General features: G+C 40.9%; 1 protein-coding gene across 10 annotated transcripts; it reads right to left on the bottom strand.

Annotated features, from left to right (window-relative positions):
• Window positions 1-219: 219 nt before the first annotated feature.
• Window positions 220-16,005, bottom strand: LOC147439578 (subtilisin-like protease SBT2.2). 10 transcript variants are annotated; one of them, XM_086485389.1, is made up of 6 exons: window positions 13,629-13,954; window positions 13,320-13,497; window positions 12,954-13,131; window positions 12,365-12,605; window positions 11,100-11,377; window positions 9,058-9,386 (listed from the first exon to the last, which is right to left on the bottom strand). In XM_086485389.1, the coding sequence occupies exons 1-6, from the start codon at window positions 13,825-13,827 to the stop codon at window positions 9,315-9,317; spliced, it is 1,146 nt and encodes a 381-aa protein (XP_086341515.1). In that variant the 5' UTR covers window positions 13,828-13,954; the 3' UTR covers window positions 9,058-9,314. The 10 variants fall into 10 exon arrangements, with proteins under 10 accessions (XP_086341524.1, XP_086341515.1, XP_086341523.1 ...); XM_086485393.1 differs by lacking the exon at window positions 9,058-9,386 and adding an exon at window positions 15,657-16,005 and having other exon boundaries at window positions 10,479-11,377; window positions 13,629-13,907; XM_086485394.1 differs by lacking the exon at window positions 9,058-9,386 and adding an exon at window positions 15,767-16,005 and having other exon boundaries at window positions 10,479-11,377.
• Window positions 16,006-17,672: the final 1,667 nt, after the last annotated feature.

The raw sequence follows: 17,672 nt of genomic DNA, 5'->3' as shown, positions 1-17,672 counted from the left end.
GTGTGTGTGTGTGTGTGTGAGAGAGAGAGAGAGAGAGAGAGAGAGAGAGAGAGAGAGAGAGAGAGAGAGAGAGAGGTGTGTGTGTGTAGCAGTTTTAAATCTATATAAATATACGCAAACGAACACTAGCTGTTCACAGACCAAAAATTCTAGAAAAGTACAGTGGCATTGCACAATAATTTATTTGCAGTTGAAAATAAATTTTGTACAAGGTAATGAAGATAACAAGATATAGTTCAAGAATCCATAAACCCAAAGTCTGGGATAATTTGCGTCACACTAAGATATCCTCCATTTGTTAAGACTTGGACAATTTAATCAAGGAAGGTAGCCCTCACCTGCACCCATAGCCACAAGAAAACAATTCGTTAGCACGTGACTGTACGCAGGTGATGCAGGGCATCCCAGTTGTTATCCATGTCACCTTAAAAAAACATATAGTTCTTAACAAGTATATTGTTCACTTTTGAAATAAACCTTTCTTTGGCATTTTTGCCAATCTGATAAAGGAAATTGAACACCCATAAAGCAGCTATGTATCTGTTTATTCCTCAATTTAATATATATATATCTCTCTTTTTTGAAACATCTTTTGCTACACTAAGTTTTTTGGAGAAACGAAAAACTTCTTTTTTGATCTGATAGGAGAGAATTTCACTCATTGTCGGTAGGTAAAGTTAATCTCAAGCCAAAACCCAGCTCAATTAAGGACAACCTCATCCTTGTGGTTTGAAAACATTTAGAACAGATCCTACTTTAAGAACCGATTTTAAAATCACCCTGAGATATCTTCAAAAAAGGATCAATGAAGATTTTTACAAATTTATAAATCTGAGTACACTCCCCCTGTTAAGATTTATATATTTTATATATATAAAAAGACTATATTCCTCAAGAAATATCAATGCTTATCATGTCATGTGTGTTATACTGTATCCCTAGCCATAAATAAACTGTTGTTTTTATTAAAAAACATAAAGCCCTAGGTGAGTCAGTCCTTCGATCAGACTCAGACCTGGTCCGAGACAGATACGACATAAGAAAAACCAGAATAGATCAGTATAAAGGGAGTTTATATGACTTTCCTTATAATACCGAGGCCTTTATAACCAACTTCTAGAAGCACTATTGTATATACTGCAAGATGCTAGGTTAGAGTCAGCTCCTATATACTTTGAGTGTTTTTAGGAATCCAGCCAATGAAGACCAACAAATTTTATATAATAGCCGAGGTTCAAACCCAGCCAATCCCTATAGAACTCAATCTCCCTGTTGAAGTAATGGTAAGTCACCGAACAATATCAAAAAACATCAACGTATGTGAAAAAAAAACAAGTATCTTGGAACCAACTTAATCAATCCGGTATGTGCTGCCATACTTTAGCTCCATATACAATCCGAGCATGTATTGCCACTCATATTCAATAGCGGATGTGTAGCAACTTTTAGCATTATCACGAATAAGAAAAAGAGCAACATAACAGAAGCTAGTACGAAGTAAATATAATATAGCTTTTTAGCCAATTTAGTGAGATAAGTATCAGCTCAAAAAACAAGTTCTATCTTACAAGTAGGAGATGTAGTATTGTAAAAAATGGTTAAGTCAATTTCCAAAACCAAACCCTTAAAACCATTTCAGCCCAAGCTCGAGCCATTTTGGAGCATAATGATGTCGTTTTTGACAATGCTTGCTTCAAGGGACGTTTATTGTGTTTGCATTGTTCCTGAACACTCCGAAAAGGATTTATCTAATTCCTTTTGTTTTGTGAACATGCCATTGTCTCTGCAATTGCCTTGTACTGGACAACTTAACTTGTTGGAGACACGGCTAGTTTCCATTAGAATTCCTGCTGTCAAAGAATGTGAAGCTTCGTCACCCGTCTCAACATCCTCAAAAGATATAGCACAACAAGATGCCACAACATTGTATGATGTTGGCAGCAACATGGGGTTCAAATCAATGAACCCGAAACACACTGAGAAGCCCATGCTAACATACAACATGATGCCGGAACAAAGAGTACCACACTTTGGTCCGGATAATGAACAACCAAAAACGCATACTACTGGAAGACATAATGCTCAAGAAAAGAACAATCCCTGAGTACAACATGCACCTCTTTTTGACCAGGAATGCTAGAACAGGGAAAAAATTCAATTTTCTCCTTCTTGTGCAAGCATTGTTGCGGTTTTACTCACACGGTGTCACACTTGATTCACAGCTCCCGTGTGCGCTTTTGGTGGCCTATACCGACAAGACTGCCTTCAACATAGGTGGTACAACCATCCACTCTGCCCTTCATTTGCCTATTATTCTATGCAACTACTCTGCATTGAGCAGCAAGAAACTAGACATGCTTTCTACCCAATATCGCAACTTGTGGTTTTGGACGTGGTCTTTCTGATTGGTCTGAACACATTGGTCACTACTGACATGCGGCTACGTGAGATTAAACACAACCACTCCAAACCATTTGGGGGCGTGGACATCATCATGTGTGAGGACTTGTGCCAAGCAAGTCCAGTGAAGGACTCATGGATCTTCTCCGAGTATCCCACGCTAACCTCTTTGCACCCATCATATTGGAATGAAAATATACAATGCTATGAATTTAGGCAGCCGGTGCGGAAAAATAACCTTTGTTTATTAGACATCTTAAACAAAGTACGCATGGGGCAGCACAAACAAGAAGACCTTGATGTCCTAAACAACCTGTACTTGCGACAACCTTTGGATAAGGAGCTAGTGTCTCATCTTTATTACACAAACGCTTGCAAGGATAGACATAACAAATCCGTGTATCACAGCTTGCAAGCATTGTAATAAAGAGGTGTACATAGCTTTGTCAAGGATTCGTGACCCCAGTAACTTGTACTTGTTGAACCCTATAGAAATGAGTCATATCAAGGATAGACATAACAAATCCGTGTATCACAACTTGCAAGCATTGTAATAAAGAGGTATGCATAGCTTTGTCAAGGATTCGTGACCCCAGTAACTTGTACTTGTTGAACACTATAGAAATGAGTCATATCAAAGTCGATCGTGAAGTGCTTGCAGAAATAGCGTGGTTAAACTTTGATTCACGTTGGGTATTGCATCAACATCATCTCACAGACTTGGACCTTGTAGCAGTCTTTATACAATCATTGAACACCGCATGCTTCAAATTTCACAAAGAGGACCTGGTAGCTGACTAGAAGTATGGGAAAATTGTTGAGAAGTATGGGAATCAAGGACTGTTGCGGAAGTCACCTGTTAAGTTCAAAGCAGCGGATGCAGATTAGAAGTCATACCAACAGTCAAAATTCAGTCACAGTGGTGATAGAGAGGATCAGGACAGTTCAGAGGGAGATATTGCACCAAAAAAGGCAGTCCTTAGAACAGAGTTCCTGTATGATAAGCTGATGGAGAAGGTTTCTAGAGTGAAGGAGGATGATTTGTAGGATTTGAATTTGGGATCTCAAGGGAGTTCCAAAGCTGTTAAAACTAGTGTTCACCTAGATGATGCATTTACGGAGGATTTACAGCAGTTGTTGCAAGAGTTTGTTGATGTTTTTGCTTGGGACTATCTCGATTTGAAGGGCATGGACCCAAAGGTGTACAACCACAATATTAATTTGAAGGAGGATGCAGTTCCAATGATTCAACAGAGATATAGAATGAACCCCAATTATGCTCAGCAGGTTAAAGAGGAGTTGGATAAGCTTCTCCAAGTGGGATTTATTGTTCCAATTGATCAAGCGGAATGGTTGTCACCTATAGTAGTGGTTCTCAAGAAGTTGGGAAAAATTCGTGTTTGTGTGGATTACAGGAAATTGAATGCAGCAACCATTGCACATCCATTCCCATTGCCCTTTGTGGACTCTATTTTGGATGATGTAGAAGGCCATGAGATGTATAGTTTTCTTGATGGATTTTTAGGGTATAATCAGATTCGGATGGCAGATGAGGATGTAGCCAAGAAATCATTTATTACTGAGTGGGGAGCTTTTGCATATACAGTGATGAGTTTTGGATTGAAGAATGGACCCCCTTTTTATTCAAAAGCAGCATTTAAAACTTTTGAACCTTATTTGACAAAGTTCATGAGGATTTTTATGGATGATTTTTCTGTGTTTAGTGAGAAGAAAAACCATTTAGAATCTTTGAGGAAATGTTTGGAGAGATGCCGATTGTTTCGGATGTCTTTGAACCCATACAAGTGTGCAATAGCAGTCTAAAGAGGAAAACTTTTAGGGAATATCATTTCAAAGGAAGGGATTTCCATAAGATCAGTGCCATACAGAAGGCAGTAGCACCTGGCAATGTGAAGGAGATTTCGAGGTTTATGGGACAAATCAAATGGCATAATCGGAATTTGAGGTATTTGGTGGATGTTAGTGCACCTTTGACTCATTTGACAAAGAAGGATATTGATTTTGTATGGGGAGATGGTCAAGAGAAAGCTTTTGAGTGTTTGAAAAAGATGTTAGTGGTTTCACCTATTATTCAACCTCCAAATTGGAAGTTGCCTTTCCATGTCTTTGTGGATGCGTTGGATATTGCAATAGGAGCAGTGTTGATGCAGAAGAAGATCCGAGGTTGGTTCAGACCCGTATATTATGCAAGTCGCATGTTGAAACTAGCTGAAAAGAATTATACAGTTACAGAGCGTGAAGCTTTAGGGATGATGTTTGCTTTGGAGAAATTTCAACATTACTTGCTAGGGAATAACGTAGTTTTCCATCTGGACCATTAGGCATTTATTTTCTTGGTTAAGAAGCCCAAGCTGGAGGGAGGACTTGCCAGATGGATTCTTTTATTGCAGGAGTTTGAGTATACAGTGTTGCATACACCAAGGAATCGGCATCCAGTACACCATGGAATCAGCATGCAGTGGCGGATTATATTAGTAGATTGGAGCATTTTGAAGATCCACCAGGAGAGTCAGATCAATTCCCAGATACGGATTTGTTTCATGTGCAGGGATAAAATTTTGACAATTGGTATGACCAAATGTTGCAATTTTTGACAGATGGAGTGTTGCCTTCTAGTATGTCATCTGATCAGAGGAAGGAGTTTGCATTGAGAAGTAGGCCATTTCTGATTATTGCGTGAGCATTGTATAGAAAAGGAGCGGATCAGATCATTAGGAGATGTGTTCTTAATGAGGAACAAAAGGCAGTGTTACAAGAGGCCCATTATGGAACAGCAGGAGGACATTTTTCAGGAGAGATAACAGGGAGGAAAATCATGCAAGCTAGTTTGTGGGACCATTGTTGCTCAAGGATGCACATTAGTTTGCAAGAGAATGTTTGCAATGTCAAAAGATTGGACAACCGACTTCAATGGATAGGATGCAGGATCACCCAGTGTTGCCACTTGAACCATTTCAGAAGTGGGGATCGGATTTTTTTGGGCCAATATCACCAAAAGCTAGCAGAACAAGAGCAAGGTATATTTTGGTTGAAACAAATTATGCTACCAAATGGATGGAAGCAGTATCTTTGAGGGATAATAAAGCAGCTAGTGTGGCTAGATTCTTGTATACCATTATGACAAGATTTGGATGTCCCATTGAGTTCGTATCAGATCAGGGTGTGCATTTTTTGAATTCCGTGATTGCAGAGTTGACATCAAAACATATGATTTTGCACAAGAAGTCAACCCCATATCATCCGCAGGCAAACGATCAACAAGCTGAGAGTACCAACAAGGTTCTAGTGAGGATCCTGAAGAAGATTGTCTCAGAAAATAGAAAGGATTGGGATGACAAATTGGATTCAGTTTTATGGTCATTTTGTACATCATACAAGGTTGCCACAGGGATGACACCTTTTAAATTGGTTTATGGGATTGAGGTTGTTGTTCCCATGGAGTATGTAATTCCAAGTCTGAGGTTGGCAGTTCAACATAGGTTGAGCCATGAGGATTGTGTGTTGCATAGACAAAGAGAGTTGTTGAAGTTGTATGAGGATCGGATTCAAAGTGCCTATGTAGCGGATATAGGACAAAAGAGGAGACAGGCTTGGATGACAAGGCATATTAAATTCAAAAATTTTCAGAAGGGTGATTGGGTGATGTTGTACATTTCAAAATTGGGCCCACACCCAGGGAAATTGAAGCTAAGATATTTTGGGCCTTATCAAATTGTGGAAGAGTTGGGCCAAGCCACGTTCAGATTGAGAGATGTTTTTGGTACACCTATTTTGAAACCAATCAATGGCTTTAGGTTGAAGGAATTTTAAGGGGAGATTCTTGAAATTGCAAAATGGATGGTGAATAAAGCTGAGGAGATTGCAGTGAAATGGGTGCAACCAGTGCCAGAGTGCAAGGAGGAATCTTTGGAGGATACTGGGGAATGTGACGTGTGTGGCAGTGAGTCAGTGCTGCGGAATGTAATCGGATTTTGTTTTGATAGGGGAATTGTTTTGGGAATAAACCGCAGCGGAAATGTATTGTGTGACACATTACCGAGGGTATGTCATCCAAGATGTCATCAGTTCGTGGGATGAAATATCTTCAAGGGAGATTCCCTTGAAGTGAGGGGTCTCATCATTGCACGTGCGCATTGTCTTAACACGCAATCTCAGATTAAGGGCCATCATGGGGTAGGCAGCGCAAATTTTTAGTTAGAAGGTCATTATTATTTCGCATGTAAGCATCCTGTGCTTTTAGCCAAAGGTAGCTTTGACACTGTTCGTCAGTTCACCATCACCATAGAAGCAATGTCTTGTGATAGCGTAAGGAAGCTCGCGGATGCTAAACAACAAGAGCTTAGTGGTGAAGAGATGCCGCAGACGCTTTCTATGAAGATGGCTATGGCAGAGCTTTTGCGCACCCGCAGGGAGAGCATACAAAGTGTGGAGGAGAGCGAGGGTGCAGATTCGGGAGGTGAAGACGCATTGGAGGAGATGGAAGTTGATGAAAAGTTTTATGTTCATGATCGAGACACTGAAGTTTGGCTGCGTCTTTACGCGTATACGTGCCTACCTTGGGCGCTTTGGGAGAAAAATGATCGTGCAAGACAACAGCTCTGCCACCTTAGGGAAAACGCTGGGTACATCCTGGAAGAAAAAGATATTTTCCCAAAGTTGGTGCCGGAAGTCTTCCAGGTTTCTCATAATCCTTTGCATAAAATGAAGAAGGTGACAGACGTGGTGATGAGGTCAGAGTTTGGCCAGCTAGAAGGTAGCATGGCATATTACATGGTGCGAAATTGCGGGAAACTCCATAGTATTCACATGTTCTGGTATATGGATAAGGTTTTCTTGTTGGCTAAAAGAGCCTAAATGTCCAAAGAAGCATTTACCCCTATTTACTATGCTGAGCGGGGCCAAAAGGTGGATTGGGCGTCATTCATATATGACAGATTGCAGTTGGCAGAGCCACGGGATGAGCGTAGGTTGTCTTTTGTTACAAAAGTTGCACCCTACCTGGAAGCTATCTTTTCCCATGTGTTGCAGGTACCCTTAACTCCACCGCCGCCCAGTTTTGTCAAAGGTCCGGATGTGCAAAGTATTAGTGAAGCTAAACAACGGAAGTTGGATTGGGATATGCCTTTTGGGGATAAGTCTAACGCTGCAATGGGTTAAGGGATTAAATCTGCAGTATGCACTGATGAGAAATTGCAGTCGGTTGGGAAGGTGCCACTTTTTCCTTTGATAACAAGCATGTCTAACATTGACACTAAGAGTCGTACCATTACTTTGTTTCCGTGGAAGGCTCGGGAAAGCTCAGGGGAGTGGACTCCGGTTACACAGGCATTAAAGGCAACCCAGAGGCCATGGTTTTGACTTTGGAGACTCATAGGGCTGAAGGGGAAAGAATAGATAGTCTGGAACGCCAAGTCAGTCATTTGCAGAGCAGAGTGGATGAAGTGTTGAAGGAGAAGTCATCATTGCAAGATGAGTTCGCCCGGACATGCGGAATAGGATTTCAGATATGGCGGGAACTGCACAAGAATTTCAACTGTGGGCGGATGGACTTAAGGATGCTACCCAAAAACAATTCCAGGAGGTTGAAGATAACGTTGCACATCTGATTGATGATAATAATTTCTTGATGAACCGATTGACTCCATTAGTGGATCTTGAGAAAGCCACTTTGGATGGCCAAGGAGTTAGTGGAGTTTTAATTGCTAATGCTGATGTGGACACTCTGAAGAGGGAAGTGTTTGACTACACCAAGGAGTTATGGCATCAGACAGCTGGGCTTTTTTAGGAGCATATGGCAAAACCGATTGACAAATACAAATCATGGTTTGAAGCTGTTGGGGAGTACAAGGTTTGAGAAAAGAATGCGGAGCTGCGAGCTCGTAATGCTAAATTAGAGTTGCTTCTTGAGGCTATCCGAAAGGAGTTGATAGTGCAGAAGTCTGAAGTCCAGTTGGGAGCACAAGGTGCTCAATTGCAGGAAATTCTTGAGGGCGGTATGGATGTAGTTGTAGAGGGTTCAATCCTTGTTGTGCATGTTGATGCCGAACCCATTGCTGGGGAGTCACCTGTGAGAGATGCTGCACTTGATAAAGAGGAACAAAAGCTGGGAGTAAATGAAGAAAAGCACAGTGGCTGAAGGCGGATCAAGGGATAGTGCGTCCGAGGTCAGCCTATGGCTCAAGCCACCGGGTTGTGCCAAGTGTTAAGGCTGCACCACAGCGGATTAGTCTTTTTGGGTTTTAACTTATGTAATGGACCTTAATAGGATAATGTGTCTTTTGGAATCTTAGTGAAGGAATGTGATGTTTTATGTGAAAGGGTGTTTGGGCATAGCGAGAGGAGAGATACGCTGATGCAGCAGATGTAATGGCGGATTCTATCTATGTCAAGGAAGTGAATACAGTTTTGTCAACCATTGTTGTCTTCATTCATTTCTGTATTCTTGTCAACTTGGTGCTCTGAATACATAGATGAAGTAGTGATTGTCTACAAAGTATGTTTGTGAGAGTTAACTGAAGTTTGTGACGATGGCGGATTTCTGTAAATGTATCTGAAAAGTTGTTAGGCAGTTTGCCATGAGTCATGGTGCTAGAAGTGTGGATGTTTAAGGTTAATAATACAGGTCCCTAGAAGCATTGGTAGCCATGTTAACAATTTTCATATTGAACCAGAGTGTATGATTGCTAGATGAAGCAAGCATCTTTTGTTTCGTTGGGAAGGGAGTTGCATTGGGAAACTTGATGCATGGATTTCAACAAGTCAGCATGTGGACTTTTAATATAGAGATGGGGTCCTTTTAATTTAAATTTGGGGAGATCATCTAGCATTGTTTGCAGGTGGAAGTAAGACCCATCCAACAAGACTTTCTGTTGTTTGTTGATGTTGTTGTAATATCACATACAATCATTGAGCACCTTGTAGTTGGCCTCATAAATCCTACATTGATCCAGCTTGAGTTGAGTAACCTGTACATTAAAATGAGCAAACAACAACCTCAAATATTTGGTATGGTAAGGGTCATCATAGACCCTCCCATTCCTTGCCTTCCAAATGATCCAAAAAAAAAATCAGCTCTAATCTTGTGCCAAATTACAGAAAATGCAAGACTGACGGTGAGAAACTCAGGAGACAGTATGCAAATGGAATTCGCATGATTACGCATATACAACAGGTCATCAATGCTCTACTAGATGGCAATGATCAGGTTGGAGGAAGCTGAAATTAAAGGTTAGGCTGCTCTACATGATCATGTACTGGAGTTATTTTGAAACTAGGAAGTCAGCACTTGTCAATTTTTGTATTTTTTCTAATGGGAAACCTCCCCTAGAACTCTGTACTTATGTTTCTCTTCTAATATAATTTGCTCTGGCCCTTTACAGAGAGAAAAAATTTTGGGGAGGTAGTTGCATTCAAAATTTGATCAGCGTGTAGACTCTTGAAATATAGTTGATTTTGGTCAAATGATGTGATGCATGAATCAGTTAGCATGTTGAACCCATTGACAAATTGGAGGATGGCGAATGTGGAACAAGGGAAGTATGTTGAAATTCTATTATTGGTGTATGTCTCATTTTTTGAAAATAGTTTCAATTTTCAAATACTATATTTTTATTCGTTAGTGAAGATCAACTTTTAATTTTGGGTAAGTAGAAGAGCCGCTTACTTTAGATTCATTGCTTTGTTTTGTGGGTGCATGTAGATTCTAAAATCTAGAAACGGTCATTGTAGATACGTTTTATTTTGGGAAAGTATCAGCATTAGAACATTGTATCAACATCCCATTTCTGGTGGGCCTAGTGATTTTATATTACATGGGAGAGTAGTGTTATATTGAATAGTTTTTACGCGTAAAGTTTAAAGCCTCTAGATAGGTTATGATTCTCAATTCTTTCTCTAGGAGAAGTTGTTTAGAATGTTGTGATTGTAGATTCAAACTCCCATGACTTAGGAGCTCTTTCACACAACTATCCATGAGATGCCCTAAAACTATACTACCAAGGGCATCTCATAGACTAATAAACTATAAGAGTACTCATCAATCCACAATTGTGCACTATAGATGGCCAATAAGAATTGTGCCTCACATGCAAAGATGTGATTTTTTATTGAAATATTTATCTTTTCGTTATTTCAACATACCAAATTGATCACCACTGGTGGAGTACTATGGGATACATGCTTGGTTGAAACCCCTCATCACTATATCAAACAAGATCTTGAATGATGTCCAAAAGGTGGGACCAATGATGGTGAACACGGGCATGATTGTCGAGACAACAAGTGTCCATTGGATGGTAGTTGAGTTTACTTTTTAGGGCCGAGTTAAGTTTTGCCTACACATGTTCACTTTATCACACTACGAAGTGGAGTGTTGGACAACCAAACCCACACGGGCACGTGGTTAGGACACCAACCTGCCAATGTAGAGGTTGTGGGTTTGAGGTCCAACCAAAGAATGAGGAAGTAAATGCCTTCTACATTTTTGTTACAAGAGGAGATGGCATATAAGGACAATTTCAAATATAAAATCTTTGATATTGAAGGTTGAGAGTCCTTCCTATGAAATGAGACAACGAGACTTGTGAGCGTAAGCCAAAAGGTGAACTACTCGGTGTAGAAACAGTCTCGAGTTTTAATATAAAATCTTCGACATTGGAAATGTGGGGGAGTCCTCTTACCTTCTTGAGAAATGGGACAGCGGGACTTGTGAGTGTTAGATTCCCAAATATGAACAAGGTGACGGATTCCAAGAGGATGACACTACACTCTTCAAAAAGACAACGCTCGCGCTTCCAAGCTTTGCAATACGGCAAAAGCTGCTTTTGAGATGACGCAAAAACCAAGCCCATCATCTTTTCTGCTCTAAAGTTCGCAGGGAGCTTGTCGTGTTGCTTCTGGCAGCTACGACTTTTTACCACACTCTCATCGTCACACAATGGTGCTTGGAATCCGATCCCTACACAACAGTTCCACTTTGTTCAGTAAAAAGGCATGCATGCACTTGCACATGCAACGTTACCCCCACATCCATTCTCACAATGTCACTCTCTCTCTCTCTCTCTCTCTCTCTCTCTACGCACATGGTCAACTTTCATTGCCTCTGCACAGAATTGGATAGCTTCAACTTCCTTTCTCGATAGTACAAAGCTGGCTATATACATTAAGGTTATTCACGAGCTCTCATTCTCATTCTATCAACATCATTGGCGTGCGGAGCCATCTGGTCACGGAGCTCTTATTTTCTGAACTTGCCCTTTTAGATATCAAATATGAATTTCACAATGTGTCCCCTTCTAAATGAAGAATAGATCACATATCCACAATACCCACTAAAAACTGACAATCTCATTAAAATCCTCGTTACTGGGGCATCAAATCCTTGCACAGGCAAGTGTGAAACTAGGCATTGATATATGCATCCCCAGAACACACAGAAGTATTCACTTATACAAAAGTGCCAATATTAATCTTCTGTCGTAGCTTGGAGATGGAGAGGAGACTCAGTCATAGCGAAGCCTACAAAAGACATGGACTGAATTATACTAATTAATGCAAGAAATGGGTGATCAATAGGATGTTTAGTCAACAGCACTTGCTATTCAGAGAAATGCGCATCCGCTACGTTGTTTCTGGAGCAATATCACTTTGCTTAAATATTGAAAAAAAGGCTACGATCTCATTGGTTCATGTGCTGTTCATCGAACAAGAAAAAAATAGAGAGCAAACAGACATTGTATTGTAAGCATGCCCATCAAGCTTTACTAATGATGTCCTTGGCATGAGGTCATGTGTATATGTACATACGTGTACATATGTGTATATATAATTGAGTCCACAAAAATCCCACAATCACTTATAAAAAAATTGCAGATTATAGACTAAGGGTACACAGCCACAAGACAATATAACCATCATCTCCCTCAAATGAATAAATATTAATTACCTGTAAAATAATCGTCGTCATTGCCTATTGGAGACCAAGCTGCCCAGATCATATCACCAGGGGCCATCACATTGGGCTTCATCACTTCCGCCACCATTAGTCTTCTGTTGGCAAGGTCAGGACCCCTGCTTGAGTAGAAGGCCACTTGAGGGGCTCGCTTGTCATATGTTGGACTTAAACCCCCCATTATCCTCGCTTCCACTGTAAGGTTGCTTTTGGTAGTGAAGTATGACAGCAACATCTGTTTCGAAGCATGATAAAGGAAATTAGAACATCTATAATATAAAACTGGCAAATCACTTTTCTTTATTAGCAAGAATTTTATTGTGTATGATTCATTCCAGTGTCATCCAAACAAAATTCACTTGAGATTCATCAAGTCATGATATTGAAGAGGTGACTAGGGAAGAGTCAAGTAGCAGTACAACGAGGTAAACTGAAAACCATACAGATATTTTCATTGTTAAAGTTTAGATCAATTAAGCACATGTACTTGTTGGCATGTATTAGGTTGAGACAATTTTTGCTAATTAATATGCATACATAACATATTAACATAACCAAAGCTAGTAAACAAAGCATCACTAACCAATGACTCCTCAAGACCTGGAATGAGAACGATTGGTATAGTGGAGGGAAAAGGTTCTATGTCAGTGTCTGCAGTATCTTTATCCACCACAACAATCACACCACTTGCATGCAGTTTTCTCGCTGTTGCAATTACCCCACGCAATGATGCCTTCCCAGTCAAGAACTCTGTCGAATACCTACATTTTCAACGATAATAGGTTAGATAATGCCTAACACTCAAGATGTGTTAACCTGTACAAGATGCCAAGCATAAGAATACATACAGTTGAGCATGCTGCATCAAAATAAACATTGCAACATGCAAAATTCATGAAGACAAGACTAGTGTAACAAAAAACATGCCAAATAGACATTCTCAGCTTACCTACATACTAGGATGTGACCCTTCACCATATCCTCGTGTAACATTGAGGGATCTTGGCATGTGTTTGCGTGCGTCTCATGAGCATTTGGTTTAAAAGAACTCCGATGTCGATGCCGTTGCTTCCTAGCCGAATCAGAAGCTAGCACTAAATTGTAAAACGCAGTCCCCTTTGTGCCAGCTGCACGAAAAACCAAAAGCTTGAGGATCTGATATTAAGCACCATCTCTCTCAATAGTCAAACCTAACAAAGTAGAGCAACCAGATAGATTATGTAGCAAAATGTTCTGTGCGTAGGGTTTTGAGACTTACGAGAAAGGCCAAAGCCCCTGATGGATTGATGGTTGCTGAGGAGGATGGAGTTGTGGTAGGAGCGGTTGTGGAAGGCGGCACCGAATGTGAAGATCCAAGGGCTGAAGGAGGCAACAGAGCCAGGAAGGGGGCCTGCGTTGCCAGCAGCTTGCACCACAAACACACCCGCCTTCACGGCAGACAAGGCTGCCAGCTCCATGGCGCTCAAGAAGGTCGCCACCCCTTCTGGCGGGCTGGCCGGCCCTATTGACAAGCTTAGAATATCCACCCCATCTTGCACTGCTTGCACAAACCGCCATTTTTGCTCAGCTCGTTTGCGACTTACACTGGCATTTCAGATTTTCAAATTTTTGTAATCTATGGTTTCATTAGAACGACTGTCATTCTTGAAGCATTGTAGCAATTCGTCTGATTAGCAATAGATTGTATCTAAACTAACATAATATGTCTAAACCGACATAATATGGCGGAAGGAGGTGTAAAGTAATATGTCTAAACTATAACATAATATGGCGGAAGGAGGAGCCCTTTACACGTGTCAAAATCTACAACATGAAGGCTAAATTCCAAAACTAAAAGAAGCCCCTGTGCACACGATAAAGAGGGGGAGAGAAAGAGAGAGAGAGAGACCGCTAAAGGTGGCCGGCCGTACTAGTGATGCTAAATGTCTTGAGAATTTTGGTGGCAAGAGTATGCATTAGCTCAACAATTGATAGATGAAGCTTCTATGGTTGATCTTCCTCGAGAAAAGACTCCAATCCAATAAGCTCTTTGATAAGCGATGTTATAATTTGGGATATCATTAGTACTCATTAATCACCTGAAATTGAGATTCTAACCAAATAGCAAGAGGCAAATCAAGCCTATACTGTTGCTCGCACAGTTGATAGAGCAAGCAAGAGACTCTTGTGTCCAAGGTCTTGGGTTCAAACCCCCTTGACAACTCGTGTGACATGTAACCCTTAGGGGTTGTTCCCCAAGTCTTTACGATGGGTTGGCCAACGTTATCCGATTGAAATTCTTAATCCTACACTAGTTCTGTCACACAATTTACCCAATAATTATTTGTTCTTATTAGTACATTCTTAAATTATTTGAATTCGAGATCCGAACTCAAGTGAAAAGCAATAGTGAACTCATATTTGTACATATATAAAGCGAAACAAAAGGGGACAAAGCATGAAACAAGGTTGTCATCATACGATCATATGGAAAAGTACAATATGGCCTTGTACGGAAAAAGAACGTGTATTTCAGAATATATCATACAATTTGGATAAGTACGGTGTGTTTTCATTACAAACTGGTGAGGTTTTGAAAAGAGCATCGCACAACCTAATCACTTGGTCTACACATTGTTCGTGCCTAGTAAAGCAATAGTTTAGGAAATTGAAAGCTAGATCATTCTAAGGGAAATTTATTTCAAGAGGCTAGCATATATAGCAACAAGGTAGCTCAAGAAAGCCTCCCTACAGTGTGAAAACGGAAAAAATTGGCATTACTTTCATTAATGACTTGATAGGGTTGGTAACTAGGTAATGCCAATGATGTCTTCCAAGTTTGGAAGGTGGTATAAGTTAGTATAAACCTGAGGGATATGGTTCCCATATATGTGTGCTCAATGGTCAAGGCAATTTACCCCTTTCTACCAGCCTATAGCACCTTGCAGCGTTGTTTGAATTACTTTTAGCTTTCTAGGAGGCAATGGCCTTTCAATCTACTCTAAGAAAACCTCGATTACCTCCTTGGATGGCAATACTTGTGGTCTCCTTTTATATGAAGCGACTTAAATGTATACTACATGGAAGATCCTCGAGAGAAATATCGAAAGCAGTACTCCAAAGCACCATTAAAGATGAACATATGTAGAATCAACATGAAAGAGGAAGACATCTTGAGCCTTGTCAATAGGCTCAAGGGTTTGTACACACAACTAGTGTATATCCAAGCACAAGAGGATGTTGAAGACAAAGTTGTTGCTCTATTGAGTGAACTTCCTATAGAGTATGACCATTAATTGTCACACACCTCAACGAGAAGAAGCCATCCCCAAGGTAGGAGGATGTCATCAACTCTCCGCATGAAGAACAAAGGAAGCTCAACAAGAAGAATGAGAAACACAAGGTAATAATGTTTACATTGTTACAAGTGCTTAGTCGAAGCAAAAGTGCAGTCGTCGTGGTATGCCTAACCATTTCAGCAAAGATTTTGGGGGGGCTGGCGGTTCCCTGCTCCCAACCGTATCTAGCTAGGTATGTGGTGCCTCTCGAGCATAAGCTTGCATTGTATGAAAAACACTTAAAAAGACTCTCTTTTCCTACATGAGAAAATTTTTAAATCGTCTTGTGCTATATGTGTGGCATGTGGATGCGCCTGTGTGATTCCGCTCTAAGATTTTACCAACCGGTCAATTTATGTAATGGAGAAGGACAAGAGAGAAGCCATTAAAAACCAGCTCTCAGAACGTGAAAACTTTTGTACATGCACATCGCAAAGCAAGCAATCAAGATTCAAACAGATTCACGTCAACAGACAGACTCCCGAGTCCCTAGGCACCCAAAAGAAAAGAGTGGCGCCTCTCTCTCTCTCTCTCTCTCTCTCTCTCTCTCTCTAAGTAAAAGAGACGCAGAGCGAGATCAATAGATGAGACATAAGAGAGAGAAGGTCACTCTGTGTAGAGAGAGAAAGACCTGATTGTCACTCTTTGTCACTCTGTGTAGAGAGAGAAAGACCTGATTGTCACTCTTTGTCACTCTGTGCGAGACTGAGAAACTACCGTCATAGAGAGAGAGAGAGAGAGAGAGAGAGAGAGAGAGAGAGAGAGAGAGAAGGTGTTTGTGGCAATGTGATTGTGAAAAAGGAAGTGTCGTGCATGGGGACTGAATCTTGAAAGATGCCAGTAGACTTTCTACGTTCTAGTATTACTGTTCTAGTATTACTGGTCAATCTATGTACTGGAGAAGGACAAGAGAGAAGCCATTAAAAACCAGCTCTCAGACTCCCGAGTCCCGAGGCACCCAAAAAAAAAGAGTGACGCAGAGCGAGATCATAGAAGGTGAACTGCAAGTTACTGCATAAGAGATGAACGCTGAGAGATGATGGTCACTCCGTGTAGAGAGAGAAAGACCTGATTGTCACTCTGTGCGAGACTGAGAGAGAGAGAGAGAGAGAGAGAGAGAAGGTGTTTGTGCAATGTGACTGTGAAAAAGGAAGTGTCGTGCATGGGGAACAGGCCCTTGACGTGAATCTTGAAAGATGCCCTTGACGTGAATCTGTTCGAAGTCCGCAGAAAATGTTGAGAGACTGCTCGTCGCTCAGACTCGCTCTATTCACTCTGCATGTGAGAGGTGGGCCACCGCTCGTCACTCTGTGTAGAGAGAGAGAGAGAGCGACTGTGTGACTTTTTGTGCGAGAAAGGGAGTCGTGCATGGGAAAGCGGGGACGTGAATCTTGAAAGATGCCAGTAGTCCTACTCGCTGTAAAATTACTGTTCGGAGTCCGCAGTAAATGTTGAGAGACTTTTACAGGGACGGTAGAACCTTCACTTCACTTCCTTCTTTTTTGGCCTGCCCAGATGGAGTGATGCCTTCTCTTTTTTTCGAGAAAGTTGAATTGGATTAAAAAGAGCAGAAATAAAAAGGTACACAGAACCCAGGTGGGGGGTGGGTTAACCCTTATCACAAACTGAAGGAGCCATAGCTTCCTTCATCCTGATTCTAACAGCTTGGGTGAATCTCGGCACACAATGTCTCCATTTTTGCCATCTCATACTTTTTTGGAGCATGGTGCTGGTTACATTATCAGGCAAGGGGAAAGAGGCCATATTACACAATTGGACAGCTGAAGACTTGAGATCTTTTTTAAGGATAGACAAGGGAAAGGAGGAGGGTTGTAGGAAAACAGTAGCATTTCTCTTCAGCCAAGTGAACCAGAGAATATGCCCTCTCCAAATATTCCACAGGGGTACATCCATTCCTTTACAGTTTCCCAGCAATAAGTCTTTGTAATCAAGCTTACTAACAGAGAATTGGGACAGAACTTCCT

Source organism: Adiantum capillus-veneris, chromosome 16, assembly GCF_014529385.1.
Source record: "Adiantum capillus-veneris isolate H3 chromosome 16, ASM1452938v2, whole genome shotgun sequence".
In the NCBI taxonomy this organism is placed as follows: domain Eukaryota; kingdom Viridiplantae; phylum Streptophyta; class Polypodiopsida; order Polypodiales; family Pteridaceae; genus Adiantum; species Adiantum capillus-veneris.
Note: the sequence above shows the minus strand (reverse complement) of the source record. Positions and strands in the feature narration are given on the sequence as shown.

Excerpts from the sequence above, each read along its gene's own strand:
- LOC147439578 (XM_086485392.1), bottom strand. The coding sequence starts at position 13,827 with ATGGAGCTGGCAGCCTTGTCTGCCGTGAAGGCGGGTGTGTTTGTGGTG. Across the intron at positions 13,132-13,319 it reads GGTCACATCCTAGTATGTAG|GTATTCGACAGAGTTCTTGA; the intron begins GTAAGCTGAGAA and ends TTGAAAATGTAG. Across the intron at positions 12,606-12,953 it reads CAGGTCTTGAGGAGTCATTG|ATGTTGCTGTCATACTTCAC; the intron begins GTTAGTGATGCT and ends GCTTCGAAACAG.